The sequence below is a fragment of the Equus caballus genome, chromosome 3, assembly GCF_041296265.1.
Source record: "Equus caballus isolate H_3958 breed thoroughbred chromosome 3, TB-T2T, whole genome shotgun sequence".
Classification (NCBI taxonomy): domain Eukaryota; kingdom Metazoa; phylum Chordata; class Mammalia; order Perissodactyla; family Equidae; genus Equus; species Equus caballus.
Genome location: NC_091686.1, coordinates 53,344,707 through 53,356,787, shown reverse-complemented (window position 1 = coordinate 53,356,787; position 12,081 = coordinate 53,344,707). Strand labels below are relative to the sequence as shown.

The 12,081-nt window shown below is 33.7% G+C and overlaps 1 protein-coding gene across 9 annotated transcripts in view; it reads left to right on the top strand.

Moving 5' to 3' along the window:
- CCSER1 (coiled-coil serine rich protein 1) overlaps positions 1-12,081 on the top strand; it is a 1,209,213-nt gene that overhangs the window by 486,648 nt on the left and 710,484 nt on the right. For all 9 annotated transcript variants that reach the window (XM_023638679.2, XM_023638680.2, XM_070262255.1 and 6 more), the window contains one exon: positions 5,508-5,585. In XM_023638679.2, the coding sequence (XP_023494447.2) occupies positions 5,508-5,585 (78 nt within the window). The remainder of the gene's footprint in view (positions 1-5,507; positions 5,586-12,081) is intronic.

Sequence of the window (12,081 nt, the reverse complement as noted above, 5' to 3'; positions counted from 1 at the left end):
CACCAATAACTTCTAGTAATTCTGACATCAGTGTTGATAGTTAGAGTAGATACTAGGTTGGTAGTCAGAATTGGTACCAGAACACTCGAGTCTAAGGATCTCAGTGAGCTCATTTATATGCTGGTTCCAGCCTCATGATAAGTTGTTCCTGACTATTCAGATACATTTTTTTTTTTTAAGATTTTATTTTTTCCTTTTTCTCCCCAAAGCCCCCCGGTACATAGTTGTGTATTCTTCGTTGTGGGTCCTTCTAGTTGTGGCATGTGGGATGCTGCCTCAGCGTGGTCTGACGAGCAGTGCCATGTCCGCGCCCAGGATTCGAACCAACGAAACACTGGGCCGCCTGCAGTGGAGCGCGCGAACTTAACCACTCGGCCACGGGGCCAGCCCCCTATTCAGATACATTTTTTTTTTTTTTTTAAAGATTTTATTTTTCCTTTTTCTCCCCAAAGCCCCCCGGTACATAGTTGTATATTCTTCGTTGTGGGTCCTTCTAGTTGTGGCATGTGGGACGCTGCCTCAGCGTGGTTTGATGAGCAGTGCCATGTCCACGCCCAGGATTCGAACCAACGAAACACTGGGCCGCCTGCAGTGGAGCGCGCGAACTTAACCACTCAGCCACGGGGCCAGCCCCTTCAGATACATTTTTAAGAGCCATCTCATAGGAGCCAAGAAAAGTTCTATGCAGTCTCCTGCCATTGTTTTCCTCTGATGTGGTGTCTTTTTCATTTAAACCTGTTGGTACTTGGTCTTCACCAACATTCTGTGACAGCTCTTAATATGCTAGAGTGGCATGGTGTTTGCAGAACTTCTCTATGTGCTTAAATCACTTTTTATTCCATTGAGAATTTTGAACAAGAGGATAATATTCCTCATCTTGTCTCTTAAAATTTTATTTAAAGTAGCTCTTTCTATTTCTGCTTGTGCCTTCTTTTTCCTCAGAGTAAAAGATGAGCCAACTGTAAGAGAACCATTCTCTGAGATGATAGACACATTACTCTTCTAGGCATTATTGTTCTCCTTCCCACCTAAAACTTTATTTCTCTCCTTCTGCCATCCGTCTGTCCAGGAAGTTCCATAATCACTCACTCTGATGAAAGTATTGTATATTAATTTAAAATTTTTAATACTTTAGCAAGGACTTCCTCCCCTCCCTCAACACACGCACAAGCTAATAATATCACCATACTTTTGATTATTGTAATTAAAATATGGTTAAGCCCTCTCATGAGTGAGATTGGCTAAAATGTTGGAGATTCTTTGCTAAAATACAAATTAATCTTTGTGAGCATCTTGCACTAGAATTTAAACAGTAGAAATATTAAGGTTATTTAATTTCATTAGACATCAAGGAATTGCAAAAGCATTTTCAAGGATATACTAGTGATCACAAAACAGTACATACTAATGGTCTATAGGCACATGAAAAGATGCTCAACATCATTAGTCATCCATAAAAATGAAAGTTAAAACCACAGTGAGCTACCACTACACACCTATGGAATGGATAAAATTAAAAACAAAAAAAAAAAAGACTGAATACCAGTGTTTGTGAGATACAATATTAATGAAAATGTAAAACATTACAAGCCCTTTGGAAAACATTTATCAGTTCCTTGTGAAGTTAACATAATACTGGATATAAATTTACCACAGAAACCAAGTAATTTCACTGTTAGGTATTTACTCAAGAGAACTGATAATATATGTCAACAAGAAGATATATACAAAAACATTCAGCATGGCTTTATTCATAATAGCTCTAAACTGGAAGCAACACAAATACTACCACCAGGTGACTGGATAAACAAATTGTGGTCTCCGTTAAATACTATGCAACAGTTAAAAGAATGGACTACTGAAACATGCCACAAGGTGATATGATGAATTTCCAAATCATTTTGCTGAGTGAAAGAAGACGGACCCAAAATAATTCGTATTGTATGTTTCCATTTATTTGAAACTCTAGGGAAGGCAATATTAACCTATAGTAATACAGCATATTGTGTTGCCTGGAACCAGGGATGGGAGGCACTTGAATGCAAAGGAACATGAGGGAACATTTTGAGATGATGAAAATATTCTATATCTTGATTTTGGTGGTGGTTACACATGTGGATACAGTTGTCAAAACTCATCTAACTATACACTTTAAAAAGTTGCATTTTAGTATAGGTATATTATACTTCAGTAGAGTTGATTTAAAAAAAAAAAGATGGATTGGAGGTAAAGAATGAGATAGTTTGCAAATTTAGAGAACTTATATCCTAAAAACAGCAACAACAAAGTGAATATTTTCTTCAAAACTAGGTGAATAGAAAGAATTCTGAAGAACGGTGTGCATGAGAAGAGGGCGATATTCGTGAGAATGTCTCTGATGTGCTCAGAAGCAAATACTTGTCTAGATTTTATTTTTGAACTTAAATATTGTACTTAATGTTTTGCTCAATTTGGAGAAAAATAAAAGAGAACTTAGCATACATGAGAGAGAAACAGAGAGGGAGAAAGTCTGCCAATTTGGTGAAATAGCCTTTTAGGTGTGGGCAAAATGTTAGGTTCGTATCATTTAATCACCTTAATGTTGGAAAGAAGCAGGTGTCTATTGAACTCAGAACCAGAAAACCAAGTTTGAAGACACTTAGTGAATTAGGATAGGCTTCTTATAACCTGTCAAGAACATCTAGTGCAGCCTCCAATGGGTCAAAAACCTGAATGTGTTACTTGAGAATTAAGGAGATTCCTTCTGTTGAGATGATTCACTTCTTTCACAGAATAACACTTCTATATTCCCATGGGATTGACTTTCACATTATGTGAACCAACCATTTTCAGAGTCTCTGAAATATATTAAAAGCAGATGAAGACATTATTCCAACAAAATATTTTAGGAAGAAAATTGTGCAATACACATGCTGTTATCTTTTGAGAACATCAAATGTAACTTATGAAGTACTTCGTTAATTTGTATTTTGATATACAATTGCATTAGTATTGCTATCATTGAATGAAAGGATAAATGAATTAAAATATGAAGTATGGATAAGATTTATATCTGAAGGATTTACTATAGTATTTTATCTCAAAGTGAAGATAAGTTGGAATGACACCTAAATTACAGATCACTGAAACACAAATGGGAAAACAATAAGCTAAAAATGAAGATATTTTTATTCTGTTGTTTGCTGTGTATTCCTCAACTTGATAATTAAGTGTACTTTGTCAGATGTTGTCATGTAAGATTGATTTGTTTTCTTAAAATATTTTTCTCAAGGTTTCCTAACAGCAATAGAATTAAAGTGTCACACTAAGATGGATTTGAAAGTGAAAGCTAGAACAAAGTTTTCTCTAAGAATGACATTCAAAGGATCAAGGTTACATGATGCGAATTTTAAATCTGCTTTCCACAGTGCTTGGAATGACACGTTTATTTCTGGGAAGTTGTGGGAGACCTCAGCCCTAAAAGAAGTTCACATGAAGCCTGATTTTGAGCTCATCTTCTTATGGAAGTTCAAAACCTTCATCTACAAGAATATGATCTAGGCTTTTAAATTTTAACAGCTGAATGTCATCTATGTTCCGGACTATATGATTTTTAAGGATGTAATACTTGAATATGCTACGCAGAATATCAATACTTCAGGGAAATATCAGATAATTCAACTATGTATGAACTGTGTTCTATCATTTGCTTAATTTCTCATGAGAAATCTAATGAGAGAAACAGCTCAAGAGACTTGTTTTTCTATTTCTGCATAAAGGTTTCACTCATTTATTATGTTAGAATCCTGCAGTAAATTCATTCCTATGTTTCTGTTTCTCCATGACATCATATCATCAGATAGCGAAAGTCAGCAATTCAGAATATTTCCTGATTTTGATCAAATAAATGGTCAAGAAACTCTGAGTAAATTTAGAAATTAAAGGCAGTAAACAATTCACCTCAATTAGCTGCTGCATGTATTACCCTGCTTCCTTTAGTAGATTATTGTTCAATTTTTACCTAATTTCCTCTTTTACACATTTTAATTCAATGTGCAGGCTTACATCAATTTCTAAAGTAGGTACATGTTATATAAAAATTATACTGAGTATCGGGGTTCTTGTGTTTATAGTTCTTATCCATTGTTTCTGGACTTGATAGTCAAAGTAATTGCATTTTAATGAATATTTAAAATGTGTCCAGTTTGTTGTATACTTGAATCAAATGAACTGAAAATAACCTTTAAACAGAAAGAGACTCTCAGAATTTGTAGCAGCTGCGGCATCTATTCTTTGAATGTGTTCTTTTGTTGGAACTTAAGTCAGCCAAACTTGTCCTCTTGTTCCCTTATCTCAGTCAACATTGATTCATGCTCTTGCTTTCATCTTTACTGCAAAATTTTCTGTGTTTGTGTGCGTGTACATTTGGAGTTCAAGTGAAAAATGTAGTTGTGCATTCTTTTCAATGTTTTATTTATCTACTTAAATGGAAGAATTTCTCTGAAAGAGTTAAGAATGTAGTAAAGTAACTTCTGTTGCTATCTATTATCCGTGTCTCTTTCTTGCTTTTAGAAAAAATAATGGCAAGCTTCTAACTCATATCTCTTTAGGCTAATCTCTTATTTAGGAATTTCTAATTGATTATATCTTTTAAAGACTAGAAGAATAGCATTAGCAACATTCCAAAAGTTCTCTTATATTTGTCTAAATCTTTTGTCCTTAAATTTTTTTTAGCAGAGTATAATAAGAAAGGTTGTAAAATGTCAGGAGCTATGAATATGGGAATTTTAAAAATTCAATATTTCTTCATTTTGCCATTGTATATTAATTGCAGATATGCTTTTTATCATAAATAAAAATTGAGTGTAATGATTTAAACGTCTATAAAAGAAAAAATGAATGAGAGATTAATACATGTTTGAAAATCAGTCTGAAGGACATAAAAAGAGCAACATAGTGAATTATTACAGATATTGTTTAATGTTTAGAGAAGAGATTAAAAATAGAAATTTAGCAAATATAATACCAAATACCATCTTAACACAAAAAACATGATTATTGTATTTAATAAATGCACTTGAAATGTACATTGAGAAATGATAATTTGATTTCTCAATGAACTATTTCTAAATAAGGAGTGATTCATTATATAATAATAGCTTGAACTTTTTTCCACCCATACTTTTTTTTTTATTTTAACAGTAAGGATTAGGTTCTAAATTAGGAATAATAAAAATGGCTACAGGGGCCGGCCCGGTGGCTCAGCAGTTAATTTCGCAAGTTCTGCTTCGGTGGCCCGGGATTCACAGGTTTGGATTCTGGGTGCGGACATGGCACCACTTGCAAGCCATGCTGTGTTAGGCGTCCCACATATAAAGTAGAGGAAGATGGGCAGGGATGTTAGCTCAGGGCCAGTCTTCCTCAGCCAAAAGAGGAGGATTGGCAGTAGTAGCTCAGGGCTAATCTTCCCCAAAAGAAAAAAAGCCCACAAAATGTCTCTCTTTAATTAGATTTTCTTTTCCTTGCAGAGTGCAGATATGAGTCCAGCAAGTAGCACCACCTCGCTTCCTGTTAGTCCTCTTACTGAAGAGCCATTGCCTTTCAAGGTAAAAAATAAACAAACAAAAGATAATTGTTTATTTGGGGGATAGTTAATAAATATTTATTTTACTGTGTTAAGATAGATAGTTCATGAATAGATGGTGAGGTAAACTGCTTTAATCTGTAAGGATCTTATTTCAAATGTCAAAATCTTTTTTTTTTTTTTGTCTGTTGTCATTCTAGTTGGTAAATAAAGGTAAAAGTTTGAAATAGAAATTACTACTTTATGGAACACATTGTTAGCCTTCCATGTTAAAAGACAGTGATTTCATTGTAGTAGTTTGATGTCACATGAATTAGATGTTTCAATTCTTTTGTTTATGGTAATTTAAGCAATAAGTTTACAATGAAATGTTCAGCCCTTATTGAGTAGTTAAATTTTCGTTAGCTGGTTAAATTTTCATTGATGACTCTGGGTCATAATTAATTAATTATGTAATCTTTACAAAATAATAGTCAAAATCAAGAATTGAAATATGGAATCATTTCTCCAAACACATTATATTTTAAAACTGTTTAAGTAAATATTTAAATAGGTATTTGAGTAGTATGATTAATATAATTCTTCAGTTTGGGACGCTATATACATTGCAAATGTGAAGTCGTTTTCTTGTTTTGCTATTTAAGATTAGATGGTTCTCTGTAAGTGAAAGCTTCTAGATAAGCTATTTTATATTTTACCAGGGATGTTTGGCTTTCATTAGGATTATTATAAATAATAGCAATCCTTAAGATACTGGGGGAAAAAATCTTGGAAAGTCGCGATGGTGCACTTACTTATATGCAATAGTTTCAGTTTAGTTTGGTGTAAAGACATGTAGACGCACATTTTGGGGTTCATTATGACTTTCATGATTTTTGTATTTTATCATAAAATTGTTATTGTTGTAGGTTTTTTTCTTTTTCATATGAAGACTACATCTTATTCAATTTCATATTGCTTACACCTGGTACAGTAGCCGGTATGGATTTCCATATACTCAATGTTTGCTGTATTGTTAAAATGAAAATAATAGAAAGCTATGAATTCCATTGTCAGTCTTTAGTTTTCTAAGTATGGATGCTTTGTTGCTTAATGATAGACAATAATAACTGGTAAAAGCTCCTTTTATATCAGAGAATTGTTGTAATCAGAATTGATTACATTATTTATTGAGAAATATTTCATTATTATTCTACAGTAAAAGGAGAAAATAATACCAATGTTTCAAAGTTTATGTTTACTTGATATTTCCATCTTATGGTGTATGGGACAAAATTTACAAAAGAATCATATCTTTAACAAGATTTTAATTGAATTCTCTAAGTGTCACTTAAAACTATTTTCTCTTAATATATTGATAATGACTACAGTCCTTGAAAGTTAATGTATTTTTTAACAAAGATAAAAGAAAAGGTCAGATATATTTCAAAATCTGCTGAGATAAAGCTAATATAAATATAATTGTTTTAGTTAGTTTCTCTGACTGGTTGTAAGAGATCATTATTGTTCTTGTGTTAATGTGTGTAAGTGGTTTTATAAGCAATTAAAACTTGCAAGTACTTATAAAATATAGTATTGACTTTTGGTAGCCAATGTGCTTATAGCACTTCTTAATTTAGTTCTTTTCTGAAAGAAATATTATTTATATTCTTTTAAAAAAGTTTTGTCAGATAGAAAAATATCTCACTAGTATTTAAAAGTATCTAAAATTAAAGCTTGAAGTAAAACTCCCACATTTGCTTCTTTTATTTTTAGTTTATAAATTTTTATCATGTACATGAATAATAGAATACTTATTTATTCTTATATAAACACCAAGTATATAGAAATTATTTTGAAATATATTTTAGCAGTATAATGCATTATAATTGCAAAAATGTGTATAACACATAGAAGACATTTACGTTTTCTGATGACCATATCCTGAAAAATCCTGATATTGTAATTCATTTGTGTCTAGAACTTTGTTTAAAATTATATTTTACCAACAAGATAACTAGTAAAAAAAATGATTATCTGTTTTTTCTCATTTCCCTTGAATGGGTCATGGTCTTTCATGTTAAAATAAGATTAATTCTCTTTAACCTGTTAGCTTTCTTTTCTAAGATGGTGATTCCAGCACCCAACTCCATAAACATCTGCCTTAATCTTAGAAGAGCAAGGCCTCTGAAAGATAAGCTTTGGTGGCCGGTTGAGGGACTTGATTTTACCTTTTCTCCTAAGAATTAATTAGGTTACTAAAAGAGAAGTATTTCATCCTTTTACTCAATCTATTTCGGAAGCACTTGTATAGCAGTTGGAGGAAGACATGCTCTTTTGGCTTAGGTGTTTATCAAGATGAATGCTTTCCTTAAAAATTATATTTAGAATGACATTCAGATTAAATTGATTTTTTTTAATTTTTATTTTTTTCGGAAGTACATCATATTTCAAATTCTGTATACATTACATCATGTTAGATTAAATTGATTTTAACCATAGAATTTCAAATAATAACAAACGGTGTGTTATACATATTTTTAAAACCCTGAAAATTACTTTCCTTCTAGTATGTCTACCTTTATTCTTGACTTAAATGTTAGATGAGAAATTGGCATCAACAGGAATGTACCACAGTAAGATCTATTCAATTAAATGTGGAAGCAAACTGGGTAGCATCCTGGAGAATCTCCTACAGACAAGAGACATAGCTTAAACTTTAGAGATACGTGCATTAAAGATGACTGCATCTTGTTTGGGACCAGCTGCTTCTTCTCTACACTAAGGCAGTGTTTTCAACACCATTAATATTGGAGCTTGTTCTCCAATTTAACTTTTAAACAAAAATAGATCTCTCTGAAAGACAGTCCAAGCCCCATATACTTACTCACTTCTATTCTCCTCCAGAGAGTAATTCACCTTCTGCTAAACTTCTTGTCCTTGCCATTTAAAACCCATTGCTGTAGTGTTTTGTTTGGATTAGATAGTCTTTCAAAAATAAGGACATTTCCCACAAAAATCCATCCAGTCTTTCCTTAAACAATTGCAAGATCTGGGAACTCTGTACCTTTCTTTCAGATAGAACTGGTTGACTAGAGATCAGTAGTGTTTCTCCATTGACAGAGCACATGAGTGCCAGTTCATCACAGTCATCATCATTCCCTATTGTGTTCATGCCTGGTCATGAAAGCATTTGAGTGTATCCCTTCATAGAAAAAGGAGTATAATTCACAGTCCTCCACATATAAAGTAATAAACCCGCAGATTTCCCGGTCACAGTCTTGGTGCTGAGAAGTTTCTAGGATTCCAAGTTCTTATAATTGTTCAGACCATTGGAGATGTATTTGGGGAAAAAAAGGTAAATATATAACCTCTATTTTTTTAATAAAGTATTCTGCATTTCATAAACTATGTACACACGTGGTCTGATATGTGCCTCTACCTCATTATGGAAGGACCAATAGATAACTAATTTCACATGGGTGGGAAAAATGTTTTATCAACTAACTGTAAACGAATCATAAAAGTTCAAGATCATTCATCTAAGTGAGACTTTGGTCTGAGAAAAAACGGAGTAGATGGCTTAACATTACTTAGAATTTTTGTTTTCTGTAGAATAACACCGAACCAAGTTGACTGTATTAATTTTGATGTGCCCATTCTACCCTTTTCTGCCATTCTCCATGATTTCTCTCAACTGTCTAATCACTTCCAATCTAATAAAACTCTCCTTTTGTTAGGTTCAGTCAGATGTTCCACACCAAAGATGTCTTGGACCACCAAATATTACTGTTCTTTAGGAGGATGACCCTTTTAATTTATTTATTTGTGAATACGTAGTTATTAACAGCCTCAATCCATTCCTGGAACTAACACTCTTGAAGCTAAAGGTGGCTGATTGTTCCTAAGCCCTTCATAATTGTGCACTTGATCTTGGGCCATGTTCTTTTTTGCCAACCATGTTTATCACATTTTTTTAAATTTATTTGTGCCTCAGTGAAGCATGATGGCTCAATTTTAGTCCCTTTTCCTACAAAAGCATCTTTTCTTTAATTAGATATATGATAAAAAGATGTTATACTACCCACACTTTTATTGTTACCTTGTGATAAAGTCAACAGGAAAGAAACAAATTCAACTCTATTTTAATTTAGACTCTACTCAAAACTGGACAAACACACTGAAGAATACTCTGCATTCACCAATCTTTAAAGTCTAATGATGAGCAAAACTAACTCATTGCCTTCTCGGCCCATTGACTGCTGCTTCTCTCTGATAGCTGGGCTCCTGGAGTGTGTAATAAGGTTGGGTATCCAGTGCCTAGAATATTCAATGGAGCCACCTTCTCTGAGGTCCAGCCACCTTTCCCAGGAGCCGACACAGAGTGGTACTGGGCTCTCTCCTGGGTCTCCTCTTCTTGTGAAATCCCAGGTTCTCTGACTCCTTTTCCTCATTCCCAGAAATCACGGTTTAGTCTAGACTGGAGAAGCTCTCCTCAAATTTTTCTTGGAGATTATCCCTTTCTCCTTCAACCGGCCAGGGCACTGGAAAACTCTCCTCAGTGTACCTTTTAGAAACCTCACTTTAAGAAACAAAGAGCCACCTTGTTTAAGCAAAGGCCAGAGAGGAGGAAATAGAGAAATAAGTTAAGGTCTCCAAAAATGTATCCTGCCATGCAGTGCTGGAATGTTAGGGGGAGATATGATACTTAACTCCACTTGACTGTAGAGCCTAAAGTCAGGACTTAGTAACATGTAGTAACACGCATAGTTTTCTCTCAATTATATAAAATAGCATGTAGAAAAAAAAATGGAGAAAATATGCAACTATCAACCATCAACTATTTGGATGAATCATACTTTTTGAAAGTGTTTTCTATAGTTTCTATAATGATCACTTATTTCTATTTTATGAACAGTATTCTTTTTCTTTTTTTGAAGATTGGCACCTGTGCTAACATCTGTTGCCCATCTTTTTTTTGGTGTGTGTGTGTTCTTCTTCTCCCCAGAGTCCCCCAGTACATAACTGTCTGTATATTCTGGTTGTGAGTACCTCTGGTTGTGCTATGTGGGATGCCACCTCAGCATGGCCTGACGAGTGGTGCTATGTCCATGCCCAGGATCCGAACTGGCGAAACCCCAGGCAGCCAAAGCAGAGCACACAAGCTTAACACTCAACCATTGGGCTGGCCACAAGTATTCATTTTTAAGAAAGCAGAAAATAGAGTTGGGAACAGTAGAGGCAATGTAGCCTAGTGAGTGAAATGGCTGCGACCAAATCCCAGTTGCCACTTTCTATTTGTGCGACCTTGAGCCAGTTACTTTGTGTCCCAATTTCTGCATCTATAAAGTGATAACAACAGCAACCACTCCTTCACTCGGTTCCAAAAGTTGGTAAATAGAAAGTTAATAAATGCAAAGTGCTTAGAATAGGACATAGTAAACAGCATATAAGTGTTAACTCTTATTTTTTATGGAAGAGATATCTCTAAGTTTAGGGCAAGACAGTCCGCTATGTTATAAGTAACATGAAGCAGAATTATTTCCACTCAACACCTTGTACTTTATTTCCAAAAGTGAGAGTAGAAATGTATTTTAAACATAAATCCTTTATTCTGATATATGTTGATGAAGAATAGTGTTTAATATTCATTCCTGGGAGTCATGCTATTTGTTTTATACTCTTGAGTATTCAGATGGCCTCATATATCAGATTCCTCTTATGAAAAATAATTAATGAAAATGTTCATTAATTATGAGGGAGAAGGAGTGAATATAATGAATTTATCTTAATGGAAAACTGGTAAATTTTTTGAATAAAACATTACTTGGAAAAAAGAAATATAAAATAGTTTCTGTAACCATAAGGACATATGGTATCTTTTTATCAAGAATACACCATAGTATATTTTTCTTTAATTTCCCAAATAACCTCCTAAATGCAAGCTACACTAAAGGAACATTATTCAGTCACATTGGATACTGGGAAAAACCACATCATGAACAAAGCATTGTTAATGTTTTACTCTGTATATGTTATAACATCGTACTCTAAGTAGAGTCAGTTTATTTTGTCTAACAACGTAATGGAGAAGAGCACATTTGCAGACTCCAAGAGAAAGGAGTCAGATCGTGGCATGACCTCTACAGCAGCATCTGTTGTATATACATCCTGTGTAAATTTAGATTTGTGTGTGTGTGAGTTTTTGTTGTTTTTCATTCTGTGAATTTAAAGATCTCTCTCATTATTGGAAATCACTTTTTCAATGTCCCAGAAAGAGCCCCAAATGGTATATTTTGCATTTCTTGTCATTTTTTGATGGTCTAGAATGGGTTCTTCCATTTGTTGATGAATCAGTTTATTGAGTACCAACCATGTCCTTGATAATATTCTAGGCACTGGTGCTCAGTGTAAACAACGCAGAATAAATTCCTGCTTTCGTAGTATTAGGGCTCTAATGAAGAGAAATAGACAATAAACAAATAAATGTAAAACATATCAGGTAGGGATGATAAATGTTATGATGAAAAATAAAGCAG